This window comes from Beta vulgaris, chromosome 6 (genome assembly GCF_026745355.1).
Source record: "Beta vulgaris subsp. vulgaris cultivar EL10 chromosome 6, EL10.2, whole genome shotgun sequence".
NCBI classification, from domain to species: Eukaryota; Viridiplantae; Streptophyta; class Magnoliopsida; order Caryophyllales; family Amaranthaceae; genus Beta; species Beta vulgaris.
This window is the reverse complement of record NC_079207.1, coordinates 25,692,129-25,718,367: the sequence shown is the minus strand read 5'-3', so window position 1 is coordinate 25,718,367 and position 26,239 is coordinate 25,692,129. Positions and strand designations below refer to the sequence as shown.

Genomic DNA, 26,239 nt, shown 5'->3' with positions numbered 1-26,239 from the left:
GTAAAATTCATTCTCATTTCTTATGCAAATATGCATTGTTAAATTTTTATGTGTATTCATTTGTCCATTTTTCTTATCCCTTATATCATTACTTTTCTATCGGCCCTCATATTATTAACAACCCTTGTTGCCTCACTCCACTATCAACCTCCGCCGATCCAGCCCGATCCACCTTATAACCAAGTCTAATATCGAGTAAAGTTAAGTAAGTCCGATCGGATCCATTTACAATCAACTACAAACTCTAATAGTTTTCAACGTAGGTATTGCTTATTTTAAGATCAATAGTTTTATATATATTAACACTTGGTTTTTATATTTGTATATATTTTTTTTTTTATCAAAAATTCAACTATATTTATTATCATCATCTTTAGAGGTGCTTGTGATGCCTAGTGCAAGTACACCACTATTTCTAAAAATTATATGCGCCCCTATTCTAATTATAAGGATTTTCTTCCAAATCTATCAAATAGGGTCTGTTAGAAACTATCCAATCACCATGTGGTTGGAGATCCTTCTAGTATCTTGTATTTGAATCTCCGATGAGATACTGCTGATTATATCCACTTTTATGACCTTAATATAGTAAATGAAGTTGATAATATGACTAAAATTTCCATATTAGGAAATATAAGCAAAGAAGCAAAGATTGAAATTAAAATATAATTAGAAGTAGAAGTGGCAATGTCTGCGCAGGTGGAATGGAATAAGATAAATAGAAGACCAGCATCAATCTTATGTCAATCTACTTGCATAGTTACATCACAGTTTACACCACTTATACTTTAAATTTTTATATGAACCCAATTAAAAAAAATTCTCAAAGGCAGATTTGGGTAGTCCATTATATTCACCAATTAAGAAGCTTTACTTATCGATTCCGTAAAAATCTAGTGGAAATCAAGGTGGTCTAATTGGAAGAGACATGTGTGGTGCCAGTATCTAAAGGCTCGGCTAATGATATTTCGGGTTATGCACCCAAATGTCTCCACCAGCACTTTGCATGCTTACCAAATTGCTCATGCATTCTACCCCTCTTTCTTGACTCTTAAAGCACCATGTCATTCTACAAAGAAAACAGTTTAAAATAAAAGAATGGGCTATCATTACAGTGTTAATTTGCGATTATGACAAGATTTGACATAACCAATGTGGGCAGTGCAGCTTAATCTAGTGGTTGGAACTCTATGTTGCGACTTTAGTTTACGGCTCAGAAGGTGATAGTAGTCATCTTAATATTTTGTTGGGATAGCACTCTTTTAGAAGTGTATATTTGATGGAATTACTCCAAAATTGCTACGGGCTTTCATACAATAGAATTGCTCAAATCAATGTCTTCTAATATGGTTTTCTAACTGGTTGATAGAAATAACTTTCTCAGCCTTTTTTCTTCTTCCCCATGACAATCCCCCGCCCTATATTATAAAAAAAAACTGTAATCTTTTACACTTGTGAATGTTCTTTATGTTAGACATCTGATGTTGAATTTGCACATTTTGATCCATAGTGCTTACTCTACTTCAACTGAGGAAGCAATAGCTTTATCATCTCTTTCTTTGTCACAATGCTTTTCCTGCAGTGACATGCATGTATAATGTTATTTACCTGCATACTATTGAAGTATATAAATTTAAGTGTTTATGTAATCTCTAAGGTTATTTTTGTCAATTTTAGCAACTTATGTCAAATTGGAATTGCCAATTAGCACATATATAAGAAGGCGAACAACATACTGAAACAGTATGGTGTGTTAGAGCAGATGGAGGGCTAGATGGTTTTTCGTTTCAACTTTGGGGTGCAGTGGCTGCCCATCTGCAAGTATATCTTTGAATATACTTTTATATTTCAAGGAGCTATTAAGGATATTGAAAATAAGTTCTTTATCCATATCATGCATGTAGATCTGATTCCAGCAGTAGGTAGGAGTTTTTCCAATTGGCTTCCGACTTTCATGCTAAAGTTTCTTCACCAGACTCATTGAATTTTATTATCCTTTTGATGAATGGACCTGGTGGACTATGTATCCTCATTCCTTTTTTTTTGTGCGAGCATTTTAAAGAAAAAACGCTGTTTTAGTAAAACTGATAATCTCATCATAGTAAAAATTCTGAGTTTTTCCTTTCCTTTTTTCTGTCTAGGGGAAAAATTTCTGAGTTTTTTGGAAGTCTTAAATGAGGAAGGACCTCTAAGAAAGAAGAAGTGGAAAGGAAGGGGAGGGGAGGAAAAAAAATCATATGTAAATAAATACTTTTTCCTATTTTAAGGATTAATTTATAGGAATGATCTTATATTTGTGCGGGCTTTTGAAAATGGTCCATCTTTTAATAATTTCAAAATAGTTCCACTTTGTCATCGAATTTATTATAACGGGTCAAAAACTGGTGGTAACTTGTATAAGAGGTAATAGTTTGACGTGTCTAATTTTAATTGGCCTAAATTTTTTTATGCTTTTATCTTATTAAATCACTATTTTCTCTCCTCTTTCTCTCCACTTCTCATAACCACCACCACGACAATGCCAACCCCACCACCGAAATTCCTTCCTCTACCACCACTCCATTAAATCCTTCCTCTCCCGCCTCAATATCGCTGAAAACAATTGCAAAACAACAAGTCCTCCAGTGATTCTTTTTCTTCTTCCTCTTCTCTCCACCACCGCCCCTTCCTTCACCTCACACATGTTAGCACCCTAGTCCTTCTCCAGCAACGACTTCATCGATCACCGATCTCTCTTCTTCAGTCATCATAACTCCTTTCCCAATTCTATCCCTCTTGCTCTCCAATATTTTAACACTCGATTTAGTTTTTCCAGAATTCAATTTGATGAAAACGATAAGAGAAAGATGAATGATAATAACAATAACGATTCAATTGGTGGGAAGGAGAGAGGGAATGTTGTTGATTTTACATTTTTTGGCGAATTTGGAGTTGGATCAATGTGATGCTGTTGCATTGATATTTCTAATGAGTGTGCTATCTGCCGCGTAAGTGTGGGTAATTTTAGTGTTTATGGTTATGTATTCGTGGGCACTTGGGATTGTGTTTGAGTTTATTGGGAATTATTAACGTGCAGTTGGTGGTGGGATCCATGGGAGGCAACATCAAGGGGGTGGGGCAGGGTGGGTTGAGGGTGGTGGTGAGGGAGGAAAAGGAAGGGGAATGAGGGAGGGGGGGGGAGAGAAAAAAAAGGAATTAAGTGAATATAATATGTTCAACTGGTTCCAAGTAAGAAGAGTCATATAAAGAAGATTAGGTGCTAAGATGGAATTATTTTGAAATTATTAAAAGGTGGGACTGTTTTAAGAAGAATGTGTAAAAGTGGGATTATTCATGTCAATTGATTCGTAATTTTATAACCTTATCTATTTTTTTTGGGTATAAAATTTTAGGAGAAATAGGTATCTGGGTCATAGAATAAAAGAGAAAGTATTAATTTATTGGAATATTATGTTGAAGCTAATGTTGTGGCCAAGAAAAGTAGAGTGCGAAAGTTAAAAAAAACAAAACAATAACTGGTTGGATCATTCCAAAAGAAGAGAAAGAAGTGGGTAAACTAATAACGGACGATCCAAAAAGGAAAATGGATAAACTAATAAATTCAAATAGAATAATAATTTATTTCTCATTAAGTATTATTTCCTTCATTTTTTTGTTCTTTCTATATTGACTTTTTTTGATCTCGCAATAAGATTCTATGGTGGAAGAATTAACAGGAAGGAGGGAATATGTGCTAGGCAAAACCCAAGTCATACTTGTTTATTCCAATTGATGTATGCATAATAATGTTTGGCAATTACTCTCTCCGTGTCATTTTAATTTACTCACTTCACTTTGGGGGAGAACCAAGGAGAAAGTACAAAAGGTGGAGAGAACTGAAAAGGTGGAGAGAGAAACTGAAAAGTGTGAGAGAGAAACAAAAGAATAGGTTAAAATATTAAAAAGTGAATGACATGGGTGGAAAAAGAAGATAAAGTAGATGTGATATGTTACCAAAAATGCAAAAAGCAACAGTTTGTAGATTTAAAAAAAGGATTTTTTTCACCAAATACCCCTGATAAATTAACAAATTTACAATATACCCTCAATGTTTCAAAAATTCACCATATACCCCTGACTTTTTAAAATTGTGCACCAAATGCACTTTTTCTAACCACCGTTAAGTGATCGTTAGCTTTATTTACGATTTTGCCATTATAAATCTTAAATCCTAATTCTAATCTAACCCTTATCCTTACCCTAATCTTAAACCTAAACCCTTACCCCAAACCCTAACCCACGCAGCCCACCATCCCTCCACCCCCAGGCCAAACCCCCAGCCCTATCCCCCTCCCCTCCATCGTTGTATCTCCCTCCCCCTCCCCTCCCTCTCTCCTACGTCACAACCCCTACCCCTACCCCTACCCCTCCCCCTCCCTCCCGCAGCCCTGCATCCCCCATAGCCCAAAAATTAGAAAGCCACAAGACCTCCCCCTCCCTCGTTGCCCAGAAATTCGAAAGCCCCCCACCCTCCCCTTTGATGTCGAAAAAACGCAGACCAAACGGACGGGTGTGTTTTTCAAGGGGGAGGGAGTTCTTCGAATTTTTGGGCTACGAGGTGGTGTTTTTCGGGACCTTCCACCATTGTTGAGAGCTTCAAAGGAGGAAAAAGAAGATTGAAGCTATAGAAGAGGACTGGGAAAAGGTGTGTGAACCATTTCGCGAGAAATCGAAGGGGAAGCATGGCGGTTGGAGAAATCAACGAGGATGAGGAGGAGGAGGAAATCGGCGGAAAAGGGGTGGGGGAGGGGAAGCACGGTGGAGTGGGAAATCTACGGAAAGGGAGGGATGGGGGTTGTGGCAGTGGAGTGGAGGGGAGGAGGAGGGGTGGGGGCTGAGGTGGAGGAGAGGAGGAAGGGTGGGGGCTGGGCTGGCATGGGCTTAGGGTTATGGGTGGGGTAGGATTTAGGGTTAGGGTTATAATTAGGGTTAGAGTTACGTTTAGGTTATTAGGATTTTAGGGTAACTAGTTAATGGTGGCACTATCATAAATAAAGCTAACGGCTACTTAACATCCGTCAGAAAAAGGGCATCTAGTGCACAATTTTGAAAAATCAGGGGTATATGGTGAATTTTTGAAATATTGAAGGTATATTGTGAATTTGTTAACTTGTCAGGGGTATTTGGTGAAAAAACCCTAAAAAAATGGACTAAAAAGGAAAGTGTGTAGATTAAAAAGAAACAGAGGCATTATAATTTAAGCTCAAATTTTCAATGTAAACGTTTCAAGTAATTGGTATTGGTTGAGATTAGTAGTCAAATAATGTGGCGATGAATAATTTATGTATAATTCTAGTGCAGCCAGTTACAAATTTCTAATGGGTTTAAACGGGAATTTGAGAAGGGAAAAGTTATTTTAGTTACGTCTACTTTCTTATATAGAGTAGAAGTATAGATTAATTTATGACTAATATATATAAATTGATTTTATCAACTTCTCCCACTCAAAGTCTCAAAATTATTTTAATAGTCAACTTTAGATATTTATTTTCGTTGCACTTGATTTAAACTTGGTTTTAGGTTAGATATAAAAATGGCCTTGAAAATTAAGAACTGCAATTGTCTTAACACAAATTATTAAAATAGGCAGATTAATTTTAACATAAAATTAGACGAATGTAATCCAATATTAAATTTTTCTAACAGGCCCATTCCATTTCACTCTAATCCAATATCATCCTAGTCATTCATTCTCTTCTCTTTCCTTCGTTTTCTTAATTCTCGAACTACAACAGACAATTTCAAACAAAAAAACTAGGTAGTCTTACAAAACATATTAAACTAATCACTAAATGGATAAAACTACTCACTGAACGGGTTTGAGAAAGTCATTATTGAATAGATTAAAATGGTCACGAAATATATTAAATCGGTCCCTAAATAGATTCAAATAGTCACTGTATTAAAAAAAAAGTGACATGTTTTCTTCTTAATTTAATATGGACTTGGGTCGTGCCTAATATTAAACTAAAAGTGGGTGGTTTCTTACAAGACCTATTATTGTCTTAAATTAAGAAAACATCAAATAGGATGAAATCTGATCACGGGTCATAAAAAGCGGGGTATGTTGGGTCTTAATGCGATCTAATCATATTGCGGAAACAAACCTTTTGTCAGGATTCATGTATAATTAAAACCACTAAATACTAGAGAAAAATTATACCTTTAACGAATGCTTATTATTACACAAGGTTGCCTTAGAATCAAACTATACAATTCCTCTATGAGTGTCCACCATAAGATCGAATCCCCCTTGAGAGTTTCTTTTTTTTTATAACAATTGTAAGTTGTTATTGAGGACCAAAAAAAGGTTTGGAATACACCCTTAACCAACAAGGAAAACAACCTCATAAGTGACAACTCCCCCCACCTTCTAAGAAGGGTTTGAGGAGAAGACACATAAGGCAATGACCCCAACTACACCTCTGAACAAGCTCAGAGAGAACAACAAAAGCAAGAAAAGCAACAAACTAAAAAAACAACCAACTAGACACCAGCTGTAACAAGCTGGTAACAGGCTAGTAACCATAGCTTGATTACATGACAAGCAACACTAAAAACTATCTTCTTAAATAACTGATGAGCAGGAAGTATTGTATCATCAAAAAAATTCCTATTCCTTTGAATCTAGATGTGATAGACACATTCCACAAACATCATATTATACAATTCAGTTGTTTCGCCAACTTTCCTGCTGATTCTAGCAGCTGTCTCCACTTCTGTAACTTGTTGGCCGAGTCTGTTGATACCAATATGCTGCAAATACAGATTCCAGAGTTCAGTATTGTAGGTGCAAGCAAAAAATTGGTGCTCTTGAGTCTCTCTATTGCTAGAACATAACACATAATCTTGATTATCACCTATCCCCCATTGAGCCAATCTAACCTTAGTAGTCAGCCTTCCATGTAGCATAAGTCATGTAATAAAAAAAGCCTTTGGGTTGCCTTTGCTTTTACAAACAATTCTCCTCCATGACACTTCTGGAGTTTCACCTCTGAAGGTCCAATAGAGTTTTTGAATGGAAAATTTTTCATTATGGACGTACCATTAGCAGGTAATAGAGTTAACCACAAGATCTCTAGCAGTTATAATTTTCCTCATAGGCCAAGAAAGTCTTTGAGGAATGGCCATGTTCCAAACATTAGCATGCTTTTCATGGTCAACCTCAAATTCATGCAAATCTGCTTCACTAATCTTCATGTTTGTTGCTTCCACGGTTCCAAAGAGAGGAGAGAGAAAAATAGAGTAGGTTGATTTTGAAATAGGGTAGGTTATAAGAATGAAATTGGAGGGAAAGTTAATACCAAGTAAAATAAAAGAGAGAGATGGGGTAAAAAAAAAGTCAAGGCCGAAAAATCTCAGTCAATGCCGGAAAATAGGCACCAGGTCTGATCTTACAAAAAAATTGAGTTTAAAGGTTGTTTTTCACCAAAAAAATAATATAAGGTTGTTTCTCACAAAATGACACTTTTAAAAGGTTGTTTCTGACAAAAAACTCAAATGTAGGCCATATTTTCCTACGGGATTTTATGGTGATTGGAGGGAGTATTGTTTTCCTATAACTTCCAAATTTATGATGGAGGTTACAAATCTTGGTTTAATCTCCTAATTTATGGTGAAGGTTATAAACTATTTAATTTTGGAAATTAAGTACTACATATTCTGCTCCTATAAATACCTCATACCTTAAGTCATCTTTTCCGCAAAAAAACTTTGAAGAACTCATACTCTCTTACTTCAAAGTTCTTCTTTCTCTTCCTATCTTTTCAAGTTTTATATTTCTTATTCAAGTTCCAATTTTCTTTGTTTTAAGAAAAAGATTTTTTATGTTTCTTACTAAAAAAGATTATGCTCATGATAGGTTATTTATATTTACATTCATGATTAAGGTCATGTGATAAGTTACTTATTAGATTTTATATTATTGGTTTGTTAGGATATTGTTCATGATTAAGGCTAAGTGGAGATACTAGTATACTATTTGTGCAAGATCAAGGTATATTATGTAGCTAGATCTTTTGAAAGGTGATTTTATATGATAAAGTTGTTTATTCATCTACTGGTTGGATCGGTTTAGAAGTTTGGTTTAAAATGGTTACAATATTTTATTATTCACACTTGGAAGTGAAAAGAAGGAATGATTTTATTAATCATTTTTATATATAGAAGTTATGTTATCCTTTTTGAAAAATTAAATTATTTTTACAAGGAAAGGTTGATTGATTTTTATGAACTTTGAATGTTCAAAAAGTTGTTTATGAGGAAAGAAGGTTTATTCATGACTTACAAGTTATATTATTATTATTATTTCTGCTTGATTAACATCAAGAGATTCAAATTCCACTTGTTGGCAATTATAGTTACCTCTTGATATAGCTCCATGATGGGATGACTAGCTTGGAGGGTGTGCACTTAGCAAACTAGAAGGGGAGATAAGAAGAGGAATTGTTTTCAGAATTATTTTTAATCCAAGTTGTTTCGAAGAGTTTGTTCTTAAAAGGTTATTCTTGAATTATTATTCAAGTGTTTGGAAAGAGTTTGTTCTTAAAAGGTTATTCTTGAATTATTATTCATGTGTTTGAAAAGAGTTTGTTCTTAAAATATTATTCTTGAATTATTATTAAGTGTTTGAAAAATAACTTATTCTTAAAGAGTTATTCTTGAATTATTGGTGATGGAGTTTTTGAAATGAAAAGTTATTACGAACTAACAAATGTGTTACTTATCTAGTACATTTCGTACTCAGTTTTATACTAACGCGTATTTCCTTTTTCCTATTTGGCTTTACCCTGTTTACCTTTTCGGTAATTAAGCAGATTTGCAGGTGAATTTCGGATGTGCATGGAAGCATACTAGGAAGCGGATCTTAATCTATATTAGAGTGTTTCATTTATTTGAGTATTGGGGGAATATTTACTTTTATTAATAAAGAAGTATTATTATTTTTGGTTAAAGTCTTCCGCTGCAAGTTATTTTGTTAGTTAGTAGTTGGTTGTCGAAAGCGTGTTAGTCACGTGGCGGTAATAATCCTAGATTACTCAAATATTATTTACTAAATTACTTATTTAAAAGCGAGTAATTTGGAGGTGTTACAAGACATATAGGCTTTGTGCTTCTTTTTGTAATCAAACACCACTTTAACCTCTTCATCAGCTAGCATGGGATTTCTAGGGTCAGCATGTAATTGTCGCTGAACCCCTTCCATGAAAGCAACTGCTTTCATAACTTTAACATGAATCTCCAGAAAAAGAGCTTTATTTAACACCTTTCGCCCTTAATTCACCTTTTTCAACTTCTGGAGGACTCTATACATCCTATGACCAGCTATATCTTCTTGCCAACAAGCTTGAATGATTGACTTAAACTTGGGAGAATCCTTCCACATTTTGAAATATTTAAAATGTCTCTTGCAAGACACATTTCCTTCAAAAAAAATGACATTACAAGGGGTATGACGAAACTCCCCCTCATTTCGGAAAGCAGCTCCACCATGAGCATACACTTCTTCCTATTTTTGTGTTTACCAACACTCTGTCTATCTTAGAGAAGACCCTAGCACCCGCTTCCTGCTTCTTATTCCAAGTAAACTTGTTCCCTGAACTATGCAGATCATGCAACTCACAATGAAATAAACACTCCCTCATAGAAGTCATTTCCCCATTCCTAAGAGGGCCCCCCATCCTTTCATCACTATTTAAAACATAGTTAGAGTCACCACTCACCATCCAAGGACCCTCAATACTCTGAGCCAACAATTTCAACTTATTCTATAAAGCCTCCATCGTACTTATTTCATTAAAAGTATAGACAAAGATACAATCATTTCACAATCCCATTCTTAGGAGTAACATAGAAACGTATTCATTGACTAGCACCACCTCTATCTGATATCAAATGTAAAAATACATGGATTCCTAGCCTATAGAACTCTTCCACCATTATGAAAAGCTAAGTTTGAGGTGAAGCACCAATTTTGAAACATGACCTGATAAAGACTACCTAGACCAGTAGTTTTTATCTTTAATTCAAGGAGACCAACCAGACCAATAGAATGCTTGTTCGGGAATTTTCTCACAACCCTCTGCTTCCTTGGACTGTTCAGTCCTTGAACATTCTATACACAAATCATATCCATTAGAGGAGGAGGAATTCCTTCTTCCGGCGCTGCTCCCACCACATTTTCATCGACCACATTTGCATCCACCACATTGTCATCCAAATCATCTGCATTTGCCATAACATCAAAAGAATTCCTCGCTACTGAGCTACAAGACTTGTAGATACTCTACCTGCCATTGTAGCTTGTCGAAATCCCTCATCATCTAGTCGTTGAGCTCATATAACCTGATGTTCAGCACTCTATGGCACTGCAACCCCTCCATATGCATTCTTAGAAACCCAAGCATGTGCCTTCTTCTTCCTACATGTCTTCTCCTCATGTCCAAATATCTTACAAGTTTGACAAGATAGATACTTTCAATCATATTTCACATATGTATCATGTCCAAATTAATTCTTAAAGATTATTCCATCAGGAAATTCCTGAGCAACATCAACTTCTACTAACATTCTTGCATACTGCAGTTTCTCCCTTTTCAATGTGGCATTATCCACCTTCAAAAAAGTTCCAACATCACTCGCGATTTTAGTCAAATAACCCCGTCCCCAATATTTGAAGTCCAAATTCAATTGAATCTAAATTGGAACTTGTCTAACTTCATCTCTCTTGAAATCAATATTCCGATTCCAAGCCTTAATCATCACTAGCTTACCATCAAAGAATGGACATCCTCCATTAACTACCTTGTCCCTATTTTCCATGGTATGAAATATAACAATGAAAATCCCTTTTTCAACCATAGGAACTTTATCAAATCCTAAGGACTTCCAAATTCAACGTAAAAAACCATCCACAACCATACTAGGTGGATTAGCACCTACAACATAACATATAATGGCAGAATTCCAATAATCTACCTCTTCATGAATGTCTTCAAGATCAATTTGAATTTTTGGCTTATCAATTTTATTGTTATACTTAGGATTTTCATCAGTAGCCTCATTCATTTGTTTTAATATGGAGAGAGGATTGCTTTGACAACATCCTGATGGTTGCTCACCAGGTGAACGACGAATCTTGGTCATCCATGCCGAAAATGTACGATTCAACTGAATAATTGATTGTCGAGGTGTTAAGATATCACCAACCTTGTACTCACAATGCTTTTATACCCATAATCTTATCAACGGATTGTGTTTTCTTGGCCTGAGAATCCGAAGTAGGACCACTCGGCTTATTAATCACAATCACCGGCAAACTCTCCACATTTTCCGACGAGATACCTCGCTTTTGGCCCCCCTTCTCTCCCGTCATGGCTACAACAGGAGCTGAAGGAAAGTTAGGGAGTTCTTTGATTATCTACTTATCTCAAAATATTACAATTGAGATATACTCCCTCCGTTTCCTAAAGATCTTCCCTCTTTCCGTTTAAGGGTGTTTCCAAAAGATCTTCCCTCTTTTGTTTTATTCCTTATTTGGCAAAACAAATTTCCCTATTTACCCTCTTATGTCACTATCATATGGTCCACCATTACATTATTAATTTAATTTTACTCCCTTTCTCTCTCCTACTTTAACCCCTTTTTATTTGTTTATTTATATTAACTCCTTTCTCTCTCCTACTTTACTCACACCATGCCCCACACAACTTGATTTTCCTTGGTATCTGTAGGAATAGTAAGTGGGAAGATCTTTAGGAAACGGAGGGAGTAGATAGTACTCGATCTTAACTAAGTAATTTCTCCACATTGAGAATTATGATTCTAAAATTTAGGAAAAGCATTTCAACAAGAGAAAACAAACATAACATTATTTTGTTTATCTATTGAACTTCTCTTGTCTTTTTTCTACTATTTAATTTATTATGAACTTTTTTTATTTTCTCTGAATTTTTCTCATTTTTTGAACTTTTCTTAGCTTTTCCATTAATTTCTTATTTATTGTGAACTTTTTTTTTACTTTTATTATATTTTATAAAAATAAGCATAAACAAAATAAATAAAAAAAACAAACTTTTAATCACCTAGAAAAAAAATAATTAAGCACCTTTTAAGCATAGTGTTTGTTAGGTTTGGTGGAGATGATTGAAGCAAGGCATGACGAAGAGCGAAGAGATGAGCGAAGGAGTGCTGCCAGCACCAGCAACCCGAGCGAGAGGCTTGGATGCCCAGGCATGGCACTGCAGGGACCAGGCGAGCGACTAGTTGGCGTGGTTCGTGGATCAGGTGAGACACTGAGTTGGTGGTGTCCTCACCCCGGTCGGGCTCTCTAGGGACGGGTGGCTTGGCCCGGACAGGCACCTATCAAGCCTTCGGGGCAGTAGGTTGGTTGATGCCTGCAACCGGGCAGGCGGTTCTTCGAGCCTGTCCGGGTAGCTCAGATCTGCACGTGTTTTCTGTGGTTTAAGTTATAATCATGAGCCCATTGATTGCTTTTAGTTATAGGAGTATAAATACCCTATATCCTGGATTTAGGAAGAGCAACAGACATTCTCATTGTTCAAACTTGATATATCATATTTTCTAAGGTTTCAGAAGAGAGAGAGAGAGAGAGAAAGAGAGTTTGTGGGAGTGTTGTATGTTCACCATTTTTCTCCATTGATTCCATAGTGCAAGTTTGTGGGGGGTTTTCTCCCAGAGCTCAAGTTTCCCATATCTATATTGGTGTGCTCTTTCTTGTTTTCTCTCTCTTTGCTTTACTTGGTTGTTTCAACTTCTTGCTTGTTCTTAATTATCGTTGATTGTCATAACGAATTAGCACTTGTTTGTAAATCACAACAGTGTTTTCTTTCCTTACCTCTAATCTGATTAATAAGTAAAACCTTTTACGAAACTACATAGTGACGTTTATACAACCACGTCATGTCCCATAGTATTACTATACCATAATTCACCCATATCATTTTGACTTCCATTTGACATGGAGCCTAGCCTCAATGTTATTAGGATTGAGATCTTACTTTGAATTGCAATGGTTGGTAACATCAAACCGGCGAGATCAACGATCCTACAAAATTGGGTAAATAATGATAGTATGCTGCAATATGGTGAAAAGTCATGCTAAAATTTTATGCACATACTAATAATGATTTTTTTCATTTGTAAATGGTGATAGTATTTTCATACTTTAAGATTGAAGTAACATGCAACCAAAATCTAATAGGATAAAGACAATATATGAAATTAGTTTATGAATTTTTATGTTAAAATAGGATCGTAAAGTGGTAAGATCATACGATCAACTTAAGATTCTACCAGGTGAATTTTTGTAGCTAGGTAGGATCGAAAGATCCTAAAAGATTAAGATTCTAAATAGGATCGAGATCAATGAGGTTCTTCTAAATCGTATAATCTTAGGATCGTGAGATTCAAACCGGGATTCTACTAGCAATGTAGCCCGTAGGCACTACATAGATCACTAGACCAAGTTGTATTTAGTGATATCATATCAAAGTACAATATTAATAAATGAAATTTTTCTTACCCGTGGCATAGCCCATGCCTAATAACTAGTTTATACTCAAATAGTTAACGAAGGGCCTAATTAACCCACTTTAATTACAAGTTTCCAATTAAAGGTGTATTTTTACGATGCATTGGGTCTAAGCAAGTTTGAACATAAAGTATAATTAAAGTTGATTAAATTCAAACATGTCTAATAAATTATGTTTAAGTAAAGTCAGTTGAGGACAACACAATATAGATTACTGCTTCTGTTGCTCTATATGCATTATTAAGGAGGAGTTGGGGTGAAACTGACTAATTAATGGCTAGCTAGAAATTACTGTAAGATATGGGATGATTGTATGAATTGTGTGAGAAATAGTGTGGGAACCAAGTGCCTGAGATTGGGAACCTGTTAAGCATAAAAACATGTTATCTTACAATGGTATAAAATGCATCCAACATGACAGATGATTCTCCTGAAATTTATGTTATATTCGAGAAGCTTCCCACCGTCTTCGGCGAGTGGACTAATCTCTTGCATGAGTTTGCATGTGTATCTCAAAGGGCAACATCCCTCCCAGTTGGAATTTTCTCCATACCCAAAGGTTCGAACCCAAGACCTTGGTTAAGGAGCGAGAGACCCTTAACCACTCATGCCAGCTCCAACTGGTAAATGTATGCTATATAAATATACTACTTAAAAACTTATACTACTTAGCGTATCCAACAATTTTTTAGGCACATTTAGAGTAGTACTAAGCAATCACCTTCCATTAGAATAGATTCGTTCTGTTTTAAAATATAAGGCATTCATGTTTTATGAAAATTTGTTTTGATATCTCTTATATTATGATGAACAAAAATTAATTAAATTATACCATTAGATTCGTCTTGAAAGATACTATGACAATATTATTTTCTTATTATTTTCAACAACATTAATTTGTTTTTTTTATGCAACAAAAATTGTTATTAATTAATGGTCAAAGTTCAATCTCAAATATCATGCATGCATTATATTTTGAAATGCATGGAGTATAGAAATAAAGCCATCTTTGTAAAAAATTGCTCTATAGTATGTTTTTTTTTGGCAAAATTATTCTCAACATCACGAATTATGCGCGGGTGGACCTAGCACCACCAACTTTGACTAGTAGCCGACCCCAAACTATCGACCTGATTGAAGCTAACTTATCTTGCCAATGATGAGAATCTGTATTTATTTTTTTATTTTTTTCAATTTTCCCTTTTTCTTTCATTTATTCTATTTTTTCATTGATTAGATAGAAGCTTAAGTCACGTGAATATGTGTCCTGAAAAGTTGGTGTAACCCCACCATACCTTATGGTGTTGAGGCCAATTTTACCTTTTTCAATATTTGTGGCGAGCTTTAGAGTTTGGTTTAACAACTCCTATGATTGATAACCAAGTGCTCCTTTAGTTATCAACAATATCATGCATACATTATATTATGAGATGAAGGGATATTCATGATTTGGATGTCATGTACTCAAACTCCTTTAGGGGTTTTTTAGGACATGTAAATTTCTTTATCCTCCCTCCAAGCCGCTACTTTTGATGAACCTAATTAGTTAAATCGTTGGATTTACTAGGGGAAAAAACAGAAAGGGTTGCGCAGGAAGGGCTGCGCTTTTCGTAAAAGCGCAGCCCTATTAGTGAAGGGCCGCGCTTTTTTTAAAAAGTGCAGCCCTACATAGCAGAAGGGCTCTGCTTTTTCCTAAAAGCGCAGCCCTTCACCTAGCAGGGCTGCGCTTTTAGGAAAAGCGTAGCCCTACTAAGTGAAGGGTTGCGCTTTTTAAAAAAGCGCAGCCCTTCTGCTATGTAGGGCTGCGCTTTTTAAAAAAAGCGCAGCCCTTCCTGAAAAAATTTGAAATAAAAAAGTTCACGGGCTTCAAATATTAAGCGGGATTCGTCAAATATATTATCCCTCATTCTCTCTCCTCTCTCACGTCCCTCATTATTCCTTTCCTCCTTCTCTCTTATCCTCTCTTCTCTCTCATCCTCTCTTCTCTCTCAAAAACTCCCATAAACATTTGCGACAAAAACCCTGAAATGATTTGCACTAAACATGTCGACGGAGTCCGATTGCCTATTGTGATACCTTTTCGGAAGCGGAACGGGCCAACCGAGTTCGTTTAAGCCTCCAAATAGGCATTTTAAGTTTTTCCGAATTTTTTTTCCCCTTAAATTATGTATTAGGGTTTTGTTTTATGTATTTAAACATTATTAGGTTATTGTTGGAGGTAGTTCTTGTATTTTCAGATCTATAATGTTCTTGTATACTTCTCTTTGTTTATATATTTGATTAATGTTCTTGTATACTTCCCTTTGTTTTGATTAATGTTCTTGTATACTTCTCTTTGTTTTGATTAATGTTCTTGTATACTTCTCTTTGTTTTGATTAATGTTCTTGTATTTTCATCTTTGTTTGATTAATGTTCTTGTATTTTCAGATCTATAATTTCTTGTATTAGTTTTTGTTCGTTTTTTTCATTGTCGTTTCATTCTTTTTTTTTGTTTTGGGTTTAGTATTTTCATTTTCGTTTCGTTTCTCTTCTCTTCTGTTTAATTTCAGAAAATGTGAGATTATGAGTAAAAAAATGTCAAAAAAAATTTTTTTTTTTTTTTGGTAGGAAGGGCTGCGCTAGTTAGAAAAAAAGCGCAACCCTTCTAGCTCAGAAGGGCTGCGCTTTTTCCTAACTAGCGCAACCCTTCTAGCTTAAGGGCTGCGCTTTTCTAGTGCAGCCCTACTTAAAAAAAGGGCTGCGCTTTTTCCTAACTAGCGCAGCCCTACTTAAAAAGTGAAGGGCTGCTACTGAAAGGGCTGCTGTCAAAAAGCGCAGCCCTACATGCCTTTTTCAGCGCAACCCTTTTTCATTTTTCCACTAGTGATTAATTTACAGAAGGGTGTTGCTCCAATAAAGTCCTTCTCTTTACGATATGTGCTCTAATCAACAAGAGAGAAAAGGAAGAAAACAACCAACAACACAACTTTTTTAACAAATAACATAACAATGAAGGGGGGGAACTTTAAGATGGAACATATATTTGAATTAGGTAGGGTCCCAATATAATCCCATGTACATTAACTTCACTTTTTGCTTTACCAAATCTACATATAAGAGCATATGTTGGTAGAGAAGAAGTCACCATATCAGTTAAGCAGTGGCCAAGGGAATTTTTCCGACGAACCTTGCCATCAATTATTATTTTTTTTACCTATTTTCTCTCTTTCTCTACCCTCTTATTTACTAGTTAGTGGAAAAAAGAACATAGGATATCTCAGAATGTGCCTCTAGAGAATCATTCCCATTTCATCATCTGTCAAATTCCTTCTTCCTCCATAAATACTCTGATCCTAAGCTTCTTTTAAACACTCACACTTACTCTCTCATCGCCTTACAACACCCAGATACTTCCTATTCTCCTCTCTTCGAAAACGAATTCACGCGAAAAGATGGTGAAATTCTCTAAACAATATGAGGCACAACTTGTTCCGGAATGGAAAGATGCATTTGTCGACTACGGACAACTTAAAAAAGACCTTAAGAAGATTCAACTTCTTAACTCTAACAAAAACTCTTCAAAACAACAAAAGAGTGTCTCTTTTGCCTCTTCCTTCATTTCTTCCCTTGGGAAGATTAACTTATTTAGCCAGAAACGTTGTGATCACGGCACAATTCAAGTACATCCCCCTGTTTTTTCTCTGTTCTTAACTATGTTTCCATTGATTATATGATCAACAAGTAAAAAATAACTAATGACATGAAATTTTGACGAGGTACAGGTTCATAGGAAGTTAGCATCCTCAATAAGCAAGGGAGATATGTATGAGACTGAATTACTGGAGCAATTCGTGGATGTTGAGGGTGCTGGTGAATTTTTCTCTTGTTTGGATACCCAACTGAATAAAGTGAACCAGTTTTATCGTTCCAAGGAGAAAGACTTTGTTGAGAAAGGAAATTCAGCAAAGAAGCAGCTCGATTTTTTGATTGAGGCCAAAAATAATCTCAAGCGTAAGAAGGATGCATCTTCTCAGGACTTTAGTGATGATCCCTCCATTTCAAGCCAACTCTCAAGTGGTAAGGATCTTAGTATATATATTTTTCTACTATCACGTAAAATTTAGAGGGCGAAAACCACAACATATAATACAAACACTCACACTCGTTTTTCGAAAATATGCTACATTTGATTCGGGGTCATATTTAGATACTTGAATTGAAGTGTCACAATTATCGTTCTATGTAACTTTTTACTTATCCGGCCACCACGTTACAAAGTAGTTTTAGTAAAAAGTTTCTTTAAGGGTAATAATATAAAAAGTTATAACTTAAATTAGAAAGTGGTCTAATATGTTGGGACGAACTACATAAATTTTTCCCGCTCTTTTAAATGCATATTTACCCCTTGAAGAAGTAAAGTTAGTTAAATCTATACTAATATATTAAAAGGCGTGCGTCAATCAGAAACGGTGCCACGTGGCGCTCTCCCTAGGGAATTTTAGATCATGTAATCCATATACAATAAAAAAATTAGAAATTGCATAGTATAGGTTTTGATCCCGTGACCTCAAGTTCATGTACTAAAGTTTTAACCACTAGACCAAGTAGTATTTAGTGCTATCATATCAAAGTACAATATTGATAAATGAAAATTTTCTTACCCGGGGCATAGCCCGGGCCTAATAACTAGTTATCTCTCTAAATGTATACCAACTAGTATTTAGGCTCGGACGTTGTTCCTGGTTAGTACTGTCTTACAAATTTGATATACACTTCTTTCAATTCCCATTAAAATATATTAAGAAAAAAACTCAACATTTAAAAAGTACAAATATAATAATGTGAAAACTTAAATCATGATTAAAAATTGGTTGAGATGGTAATTGTGTCATATATAATTGCAAGAGGTCACAGGTTCAAATCTTGTTGCAAGCTAATTCGTGGCGTATATACATTGGCACGCATGTCTTTTAATATATTTGTATAGATTACCAACAGGCCTACTCATCTAATTTTGTCTATATATTTGACAGTAGAGCTCGAATTGACCGAAGAAACAGGGCAAGAACAGGGCCAATATAGCTCAACGGAAGAACAAGATAAAAGTGGCAGTGAAATTTCAAGATCAGATGAATTGGAAAGATCATCAAGAAGAATTAAAAGAGATGAAAGTGGTTCAAGGAGTTTCTCTAGTAGGGTTTTTAACTGCCAGGGAAAGAACTTAACCATTAACATTCCATTAACGACGCCGTCTCGAACGTTCTCAGCAATCAGTTCTTTGGTTTGGGAAGATGTTATAGGCCATTCTTCAAGGAAGGGAAATCAAAGAGGAATTCAGATCAACAAAACTAACCTACATCATGCAGAAAAGATGATACGAGGCGCTTTTATTGAGTTGTATAAAGGACTGAGTTACCTTCAAACTTATAGGTATATTATCAACTTAGAAAACCTCCTATTTTATATTTGACATATGCACATAGTGCATATATATATCAATGGCATTCTTGGTACTTTCTGAAAATGACTCCCCGAAACATACCCATCTTTCTTGGAAATTCTTAAAACGCCCACACTTTCTAAAAAATTATCAAAAATGTGATCACTGATACATTAATCTTTTGAGTACTCACATAGTTTATGACTAATAATCACATGTTGGCCGTCTTGAAGATTTTGGGCTCCGGTTCTAATATGAAAATTGGGCCTCTAAATCTATATATAGAAAATAAAGAGGGAAAGTTCGAGTTCTAAAGACGAAAAGTAAAAAATCTAAAGATAGGTCATTGACAAATTTATTATGAGTAGGAAACAAGTGTGGTTTTTTTAAAGATTAATTAAAATTTTCAAAATAAAATATTTTTTAACCCCTTATAATTTTAGGATCGTGTGCGATTAGACTCTATGCACACTCTCATCTACCCCTTGTTCATATGGAAGTTGCGAAATGACTCATATGCAACATGCATACGTGAAGTATGTGAAAACTAATGATATTCCGTGGTAATTGTGTTCTACAGGAACTTAAACATGCTTGCTTTTGTGAAAATATTGAAAAAGTTTGACAAAGTAAGTGGTTTCTTGCTTTTTTAAAGTCTTTTTACAGAACTAATTGTTGCTTTGCTGGAACGTGTGACTAACCTCGGAGATTTTGTTGTTTCAGGTGACTAATAAAGAAGTGCTACCAATTTATTTGAGAGTTGTAGAAAACTCCTATTTCAACACCTCAGACATGGTAAATATCTAGTTTTCGAAATATCTAATGCATGCAATTGTTTTACATTAGTATTAGACAAGGACTTACAATAATTTCATAAGATGTTAAAAGTTCTCTATTTATAGATACCTAATTACCATTTGGTATAAAAAGTAGCCCCGATTATACAATAAACTGTTATAAGTCCCCCTCATATTAAATTTTGTTATTGATATATATATATCCTATCTTACACAACCAATTAGCTTTAACAAAGTATAAAACTTTAAATTTTTCTTTTCTTTTGTAATCCAATTCTCCTATACCCATATGTTGTAAGTTTGTAACACAAAGAAGATGTGACCATAAAATAGGAAATCGCCTCATTTGAAAAAAAAAATATGAATAAAGAAAAAACCATTCTTCTTTTGACTAGTAAGCTTTGCATTGTTTTGTCCCCGCATAAGATTGATTGATGAATCATTTTATCTTTTGAGGTTTGTAAATATATCCCAAATCTATCGAGAGACAATTTCAAGTGGATATCTAGCTTAATAGTGAAACACTCAAACACCACAACAAAGCATTAAGCCTTAGATTTTTCTACGCAACAAAAAGATGCTTTTACTTTGTGATATTGAGATTAAATGTTTGAATTTTGCCGCCAAAACACGTTTTATAGTTAGGTTCACCTGATCCATAAAAGTCGAAAAGTTCAATTTAGTTGGATAATTCATCTTTAATTTTGTTGTAAAAAAACTATTATCATGATCTAATAAGTTTACTTCTTAAACGACTTTTGACAGGTGATGCGATTATCAGACGAGGTTGAAGAGCTATTTGTTAAACATTTTGCCAAGGATGATAAGAGGAAAGCCATGAAATACCTTAAGCCAAATCATCGCAAAGAATCCCATGCAGTAACCTTTTTTATAGGTATATTTTTAATAACTAAAATTATGTAGTTGCATGTTTCTTTATGCTTCTAAGCAAAGTCATCATTTTAATCAATAATTTTAGAAAGCTAATCACGAAGATAACATATAAATTATAAGAATGACCTCTTTTTGACCCATCCATCTATGATGTAAATTGTTTATTACTTATTTCATGACTTTGTCACAATTACAATTGTAATTACAAAAGACTAGCATGAAAGAAATAGACAAGGTGGGCCCATTAAGCCACTAAAACATGATCAGAAGGGCCGTACATGGGCCACCTTTAATTTTAAATGGGTGGGATTGTAAAGAAAAAGGTGGCTTAGTATAGGCCACTATAACTGAGGGACAAAAACATGATCTTGCTTGGTCTCAGCCCTGAAAGAAAAGAATGACCCAATAACAATCAAGAGCACCAGACGAAGAATTTGATTGATTTGTAATTTTTTGGTGTTATAACTATAACAATATGCTCCTATCGGTCGTCTATTGGATGCATGTTAGACTTCCACTATAGTTTCAGAATCCCTCCAAATAAAATTGAAGATCTGATCGATCAGACAAATGTATGCTCAAATATAGCACTGCGTAGTCCGTTTATCTGTTACATTTGTTTGTGCATAATTTTCACTATTAAAAATTTTCGGTTATGCTATATACAGTTCTTAGGGTTGCATATAAAACATAAATATACTATTTTAAATGGAAATAAGTTGTGAATTTATGGAAAAATTTTGCATCAACCGATGTAATAAATGATCAATTAATGCAACTTACTTCCATTTTTAGCTTCTTATATACAGCCCTTAGGACTGCATATAGCTTTTTCCAAAAAAATTTAATTAACACTACAAAACATAAGATTTAGAAGTTCCTATGAAGTAAAATAAGTAGAGTTGCTTGGTTTCACGAAAGATCTAAGAAGTTTTAATTTCCACAAAATAAAGAAAGTTACTCACTTACGTTTACTAGTAAGTAAATAGTTTCATTGGACATATTACTTCTCAAATTCAATAACTAGACCATCAACTATTTGTTAGTAATAATTATGAAGAGGTGATATTATGAAAATATTCATCGAGATATATCCAATATTTTATGCAAAGTTATTTTAATAGCTCTAATTAAATTTCAAATTGTTGCAATTAAATTGATAAGAAGAAATTAATATTTTGGACGAGTTTAGAAACAATTGCATACAAGGTTAATAAGAAGTTAAATTCTACTAACAAGTTACTTTAACTGAACTCAAGCTTGAACTCGACTCTAGACCTTAACGAGTCAACACAAGCAGGCTTGTGCTCAGTTCTAAAAGTTTGTAAGCGTAATGGCTTCACTTTAGTTGAGTTTTGGTGATAGATCTACCTTAACGAGAAAGGAATATCAACACTTTTCCTTTTACTGTATATCTACCTAAATGTCTATAATGGCCATGCATATACATCAATAATACACCTCTATAAGGTACATATTTTAAGTCCCACCCATAAAATAGAGAAAAGGCTTTGAAAGGGAACAAAAGGAAAAAGTGTGCATCATATATGCTCCATCTTAATCCAGACATAATTTGGTTAAGAAATGAGACTTTCAAGCATGAGTTGGGACAATATAATTAAATATCTTAGGCTTTTAATGGAGATGTTAAATTAAGATTATATTAAGGATATAAAGATTCATCAAGGATGTTTCTTAATTTAACATCACTTCCTTTATGTTCTGCAAATCCAGGTCTATTTACAGGCTGCTTTATTGCACTTCTGGCTGGTTATGTTATCATGGCTCATCTAATGGGATTGTACACTAAACAATCACCTGACACTGTTTACATGGAAACTGTATATCCTGTCCTAAGGCAAGACATTTTTTTCCTTCCTTTTCAAATCTATGAATGATTCTTTGGTGATCATAATCTAGTGTTTCCGAATGATTTTTGGAGCCCTTATCATGAATGCCAAAATTATCTGAAACCATTAGCTTTGATAATTAGTATGACCATCTAACAATTTTCTATAATCTACCGCGTTCATTTTCTTAAACCAAAGACTGACTAATTTTTACTGATTTACAGCATGTTCAGCTTGTTGTTCCTACACATCTTCTTGTATGGTTGCAATATTTTCACATGGAAAAAGGCGCGTATAAATTACAGCTTCATATTAGAGCTAGCTCCTACTAAAGAGCTTAAGTACAGAGAAGTGTTTTTGATCTGTACAGCTTCAATGACTGCTATTATAGGGGTGTTGTTCATTCATTTATCCCTTGCAGCCAAAGGTTACTCTTCCATTCTTGTTCAGGCCATTCCAGGCCTCCTATTATTGGTAATTTCTTAATTCTATACTTCTCATATACAAATTATTAGACAAAGCATTGTGTATATTTAACAGCAAACTACAACACCTTTCTTTTCTGTGCAGTCTTTCCTACTGTTACTGTTTTGTCCTCTCAACGTTGTCTATAAACCAACTCGGTACAGATTCCTTCGAGTTATAAGGAATATAGTTTTGTCACCTCTATATAAGGTACTAAAATCTCTCAATCATTTAATTAATTAGTGTAACACTGATGCTATAAGAAAGCATTTTTCAGTACTTAATGTGGTTTATTCATTTTGTAGGTTGTTATGCTAGACTTCTTCATGGCTGACCAACTTTGCAGCCAGGTAATCATCCGAAGATCAAAATCAAATTAATGTAATAGTTGATTAAAAATCATATAGTGTATGCTTAATATCAGAAGACTAACTAAGAACTCTTAACAGGTGCCACTCCTCAGAAATCTTGAGTATGTGGCTTGCTACTACATCACAGGGAGTTACAAAACTCAGGATTTTGGATACTGTGTGAGGACTACACACTACAGAGACCTGGCATATGCCGTTTCCTTTATACCATACTACTGGAGGGCAATGCAGGTACCGAAATTTCTAGAAACAAAAGAAAATTGAAATTTTAGCATAATAGTTTTAGAAAGTCTGATGAGTGTTACATGAAATTTGCAGTGTGCAAGGAGGTGGTTTGATGAAGGGCAAGTAACCCACCTAGTAAACCTGGGTAAATATGTGTCAGCTATGCTAGCAGCAGGGGCAAAGCTCGCATACGAGAAGGAGAAGACGACAGGATACTTATGCCTTGTTGTAGCCTTGTCAAGTGGTGCCACAGTGTACCAATTATACTGGGACTATGTTAAAGATTGGGGATTGTTACAATTTGATTCCAAAAACCCTTGGTTAAGGAATGAATTACTTCTCCGCAAGAAGTTCATTTACTATTTCTCCATGGTATACCATCAATAATCTATCATTAACTTTCATGCGTTTCTCATAAAAGTGTTCCAAAAACGAAAAGGCATATACATTGTTGTAGTCTTGTAGAGTAACTAAGCATGCTTAATTAGAAATAAGAAGAATAACTTCCATGTTCTAGAATATGATTTTTACTTTGAGCTCAAAACCTTATTTTTTGTGAAATTGGGAGAATATATATGAAAAGGGTCATATAACTAAAGCATCAAACACGAGGTGTATCACATTCTTTTCCTTTGTTTTGTAAACCACGGCTGAGTTAGTAAGGGTAAGAATGTCAATATACCTCTTTATTATGAGAAGAATGGTTAGTTACAAATAGTCTAGTGAATAAATTTTTGGACCATACCCACTTGTGAGGATTATTGTGACCCTCACCCATGTAAGTCACTAAAATGGTGGGTCCTCCATTCAGTTAAGGCTAATATGACATTATTGGTTTATTTTCTATTCATACTAGAGATTAGAGAAAAAAAAAACATCAACAGAAATTGTTTTCCAAGACACTAATTCAATTGGGAAATCTTTGCAGGTGTTGAACTTGATTCTAAGGCTTGCTTGGCTACAAACAGTACTCCATCCGAGTTTTGGAAATGTCGATTACAGAGTGATTGGGCTATTTTTAGCAGCCCTTGAAGTTATCAGAAGAGGACAATGGAACTTCTATAGGTAAACTTTTCATCAATGAATTACATTACTTGACTAGCTACAGAACTTTCAAGTACTGACAAAGTAAATGAAATATTTTCATTCTTTCAGATTAGAGAATGAGCATCTAAATAATGCCGGCAAGTTTAGAGCAGTTAAGCAGGTGCCACTCCCTTTTCATGAAGTGGATGAGGAAGAATGAAATGTTTGTCAAGGCCAACAACAACAACAACAACGACTGGAAAGGAATGCAGTTCTAAATCCAAGAGGTGTTGATTCGAGTCCTAATGTTCTTTCGGTTCTTCACTGCACTTTGAAGCCAGTTGGTGTCACAAGGCATTGACAGAATTCCTTTTGTTCCCGTCATCAAGTATAATCCTAGGAGTAATACTTCATAAATGTGCATATACTGATTCTTCAGACTTTGTCAATGGAAATATATATTAATTCTCTTATGCATTAACCACACTTGCGTGCTTTACTGCTTTATAACTGTGATATACATTTGCATATCACGGGAGTATATAGAGTCAGTGGATGACTGGTACAAGGGACATTATTATGAGAAGTTCCAGGACTAGTTGGAGATGCTTTTTGGTTATAGGGGCGCTTTAACACCTGTGTTAACGCGCCCTAGTTCATGTAGTTGTCGTGTTAGCATGACATGACCATCAAAATCTGCAGGTGATTTGGCAGGAATTCTTATTCTGAAGGTGCCAATACATAAAAAGGAAATTTGATTCAGGGAACTGATGCTATATTCTTTGTTCCATTATGCAATTTAAACAGCATCAAAACCTTAAGTTTGGTTAAAATCTACCCTTGGGCAAGCTTATTATTGGCTCTGGGCTCAGATTTGTATGTCTAAGATGCCAAATGCAAGTCGACATAATCAAAGAAAAGATAGCCACATATACTCGGGATGACTTGACAAATCTTTACTACTACTAGTAGACAGTAGTTGCCCACTGCAGCAGATGCTGTTAAATTATTCCATTTACATGATTAAAGAGATCAATGGATGCTGACTGTTACCTGACCCAGATGTCCAACTTCACATCTGAGCTAACTATAGCTAAAAATAAGTATCTACATAAACATGTTTCCTCCAATATAGTAGAAATATCATTTAGCTATGCCAATTGCCAAGGGCACTACTCTTGCAACTTTTTCATATAGTTTCAAACTGAAAAAAGATATAACCATTTTACATATATCTAGGCTGGTTGAACTTAGTTAAATTTGCACTAATAATGAGAGCATTGAAATTTTTGCATGTATTTCTTTTTTTGATTTTTTTTTTTCAAAAACCACATTATAAAACATGAAATTTGTGACAAACCACCATATAAATTTCTTTTTGCGAGAACAAACCTTATGCCAAATTCCGATCATTGTGGGAAACAACTAGTCTAGGTAAAGGAATATGCATTTTAAAATAAAAAAATGTGTCTATTTTACCATTTATAAAAGAACATATGTCATAGTGGAAGGAATGTATATAGCAAAAGATAATTTAGTATAGATGGAAGGAACATTTGGCAGTGTCAAACAGATTCTCAAACAGGTGCTGGATATACCC

General features: G+C 34.8%; 1 protein-coding gene across 2 annotated transcripts; it reads left to right on the top strand.

Moving 5' to 3' along the window:
- Positions 1-16,723: 16,723 nt before the first annotated feature.
- Positions 16,724-25,120, top strand: LOC104896336 (phosphate transporter PHO1 homolog 1). 2 transcript variants are annotated; one of them, XM_010683079.3, is made up of 14 exons: positions 16,724-17,251; positions 17,354-17,648; positions 18,608-19,001; positions 19,592-19,640; positions 19,735-19,806; positions 20,574-20,703; positions 22,437-22,560; positions 22,777-23,026; positions 23,123-23,227; positions 23,323-23,367; positions 23,467-23,619; positions 23,707-23,985; positions 24,542-24,678; positions 24,769-25,120. In XM_010683079.3, the coding sequence occupies exons 1-14, from the start codon at positions 17,024-17,026 to the stop codon at positions 24,857-24,859; spliced, it is 2,352 nt and encodes a 783-aa protein (XP_010681381.2). In that variant the 5' UTR covers positions 16,724-17,023; the 3' UTR covers positions 24,860-25,120. The 2 variants fall into 2 exon arrangements, with proteins under 2 accessions (XP_010681381.2, XP_010681380.2); XM_010683078.3 differs by having other exon boundaries at positions 16,725-17,251; positions 18,605-19,001.
- The last annotated feature ends 1,119 nt before the right edge of the window (positions 25,121-26,239 follow it).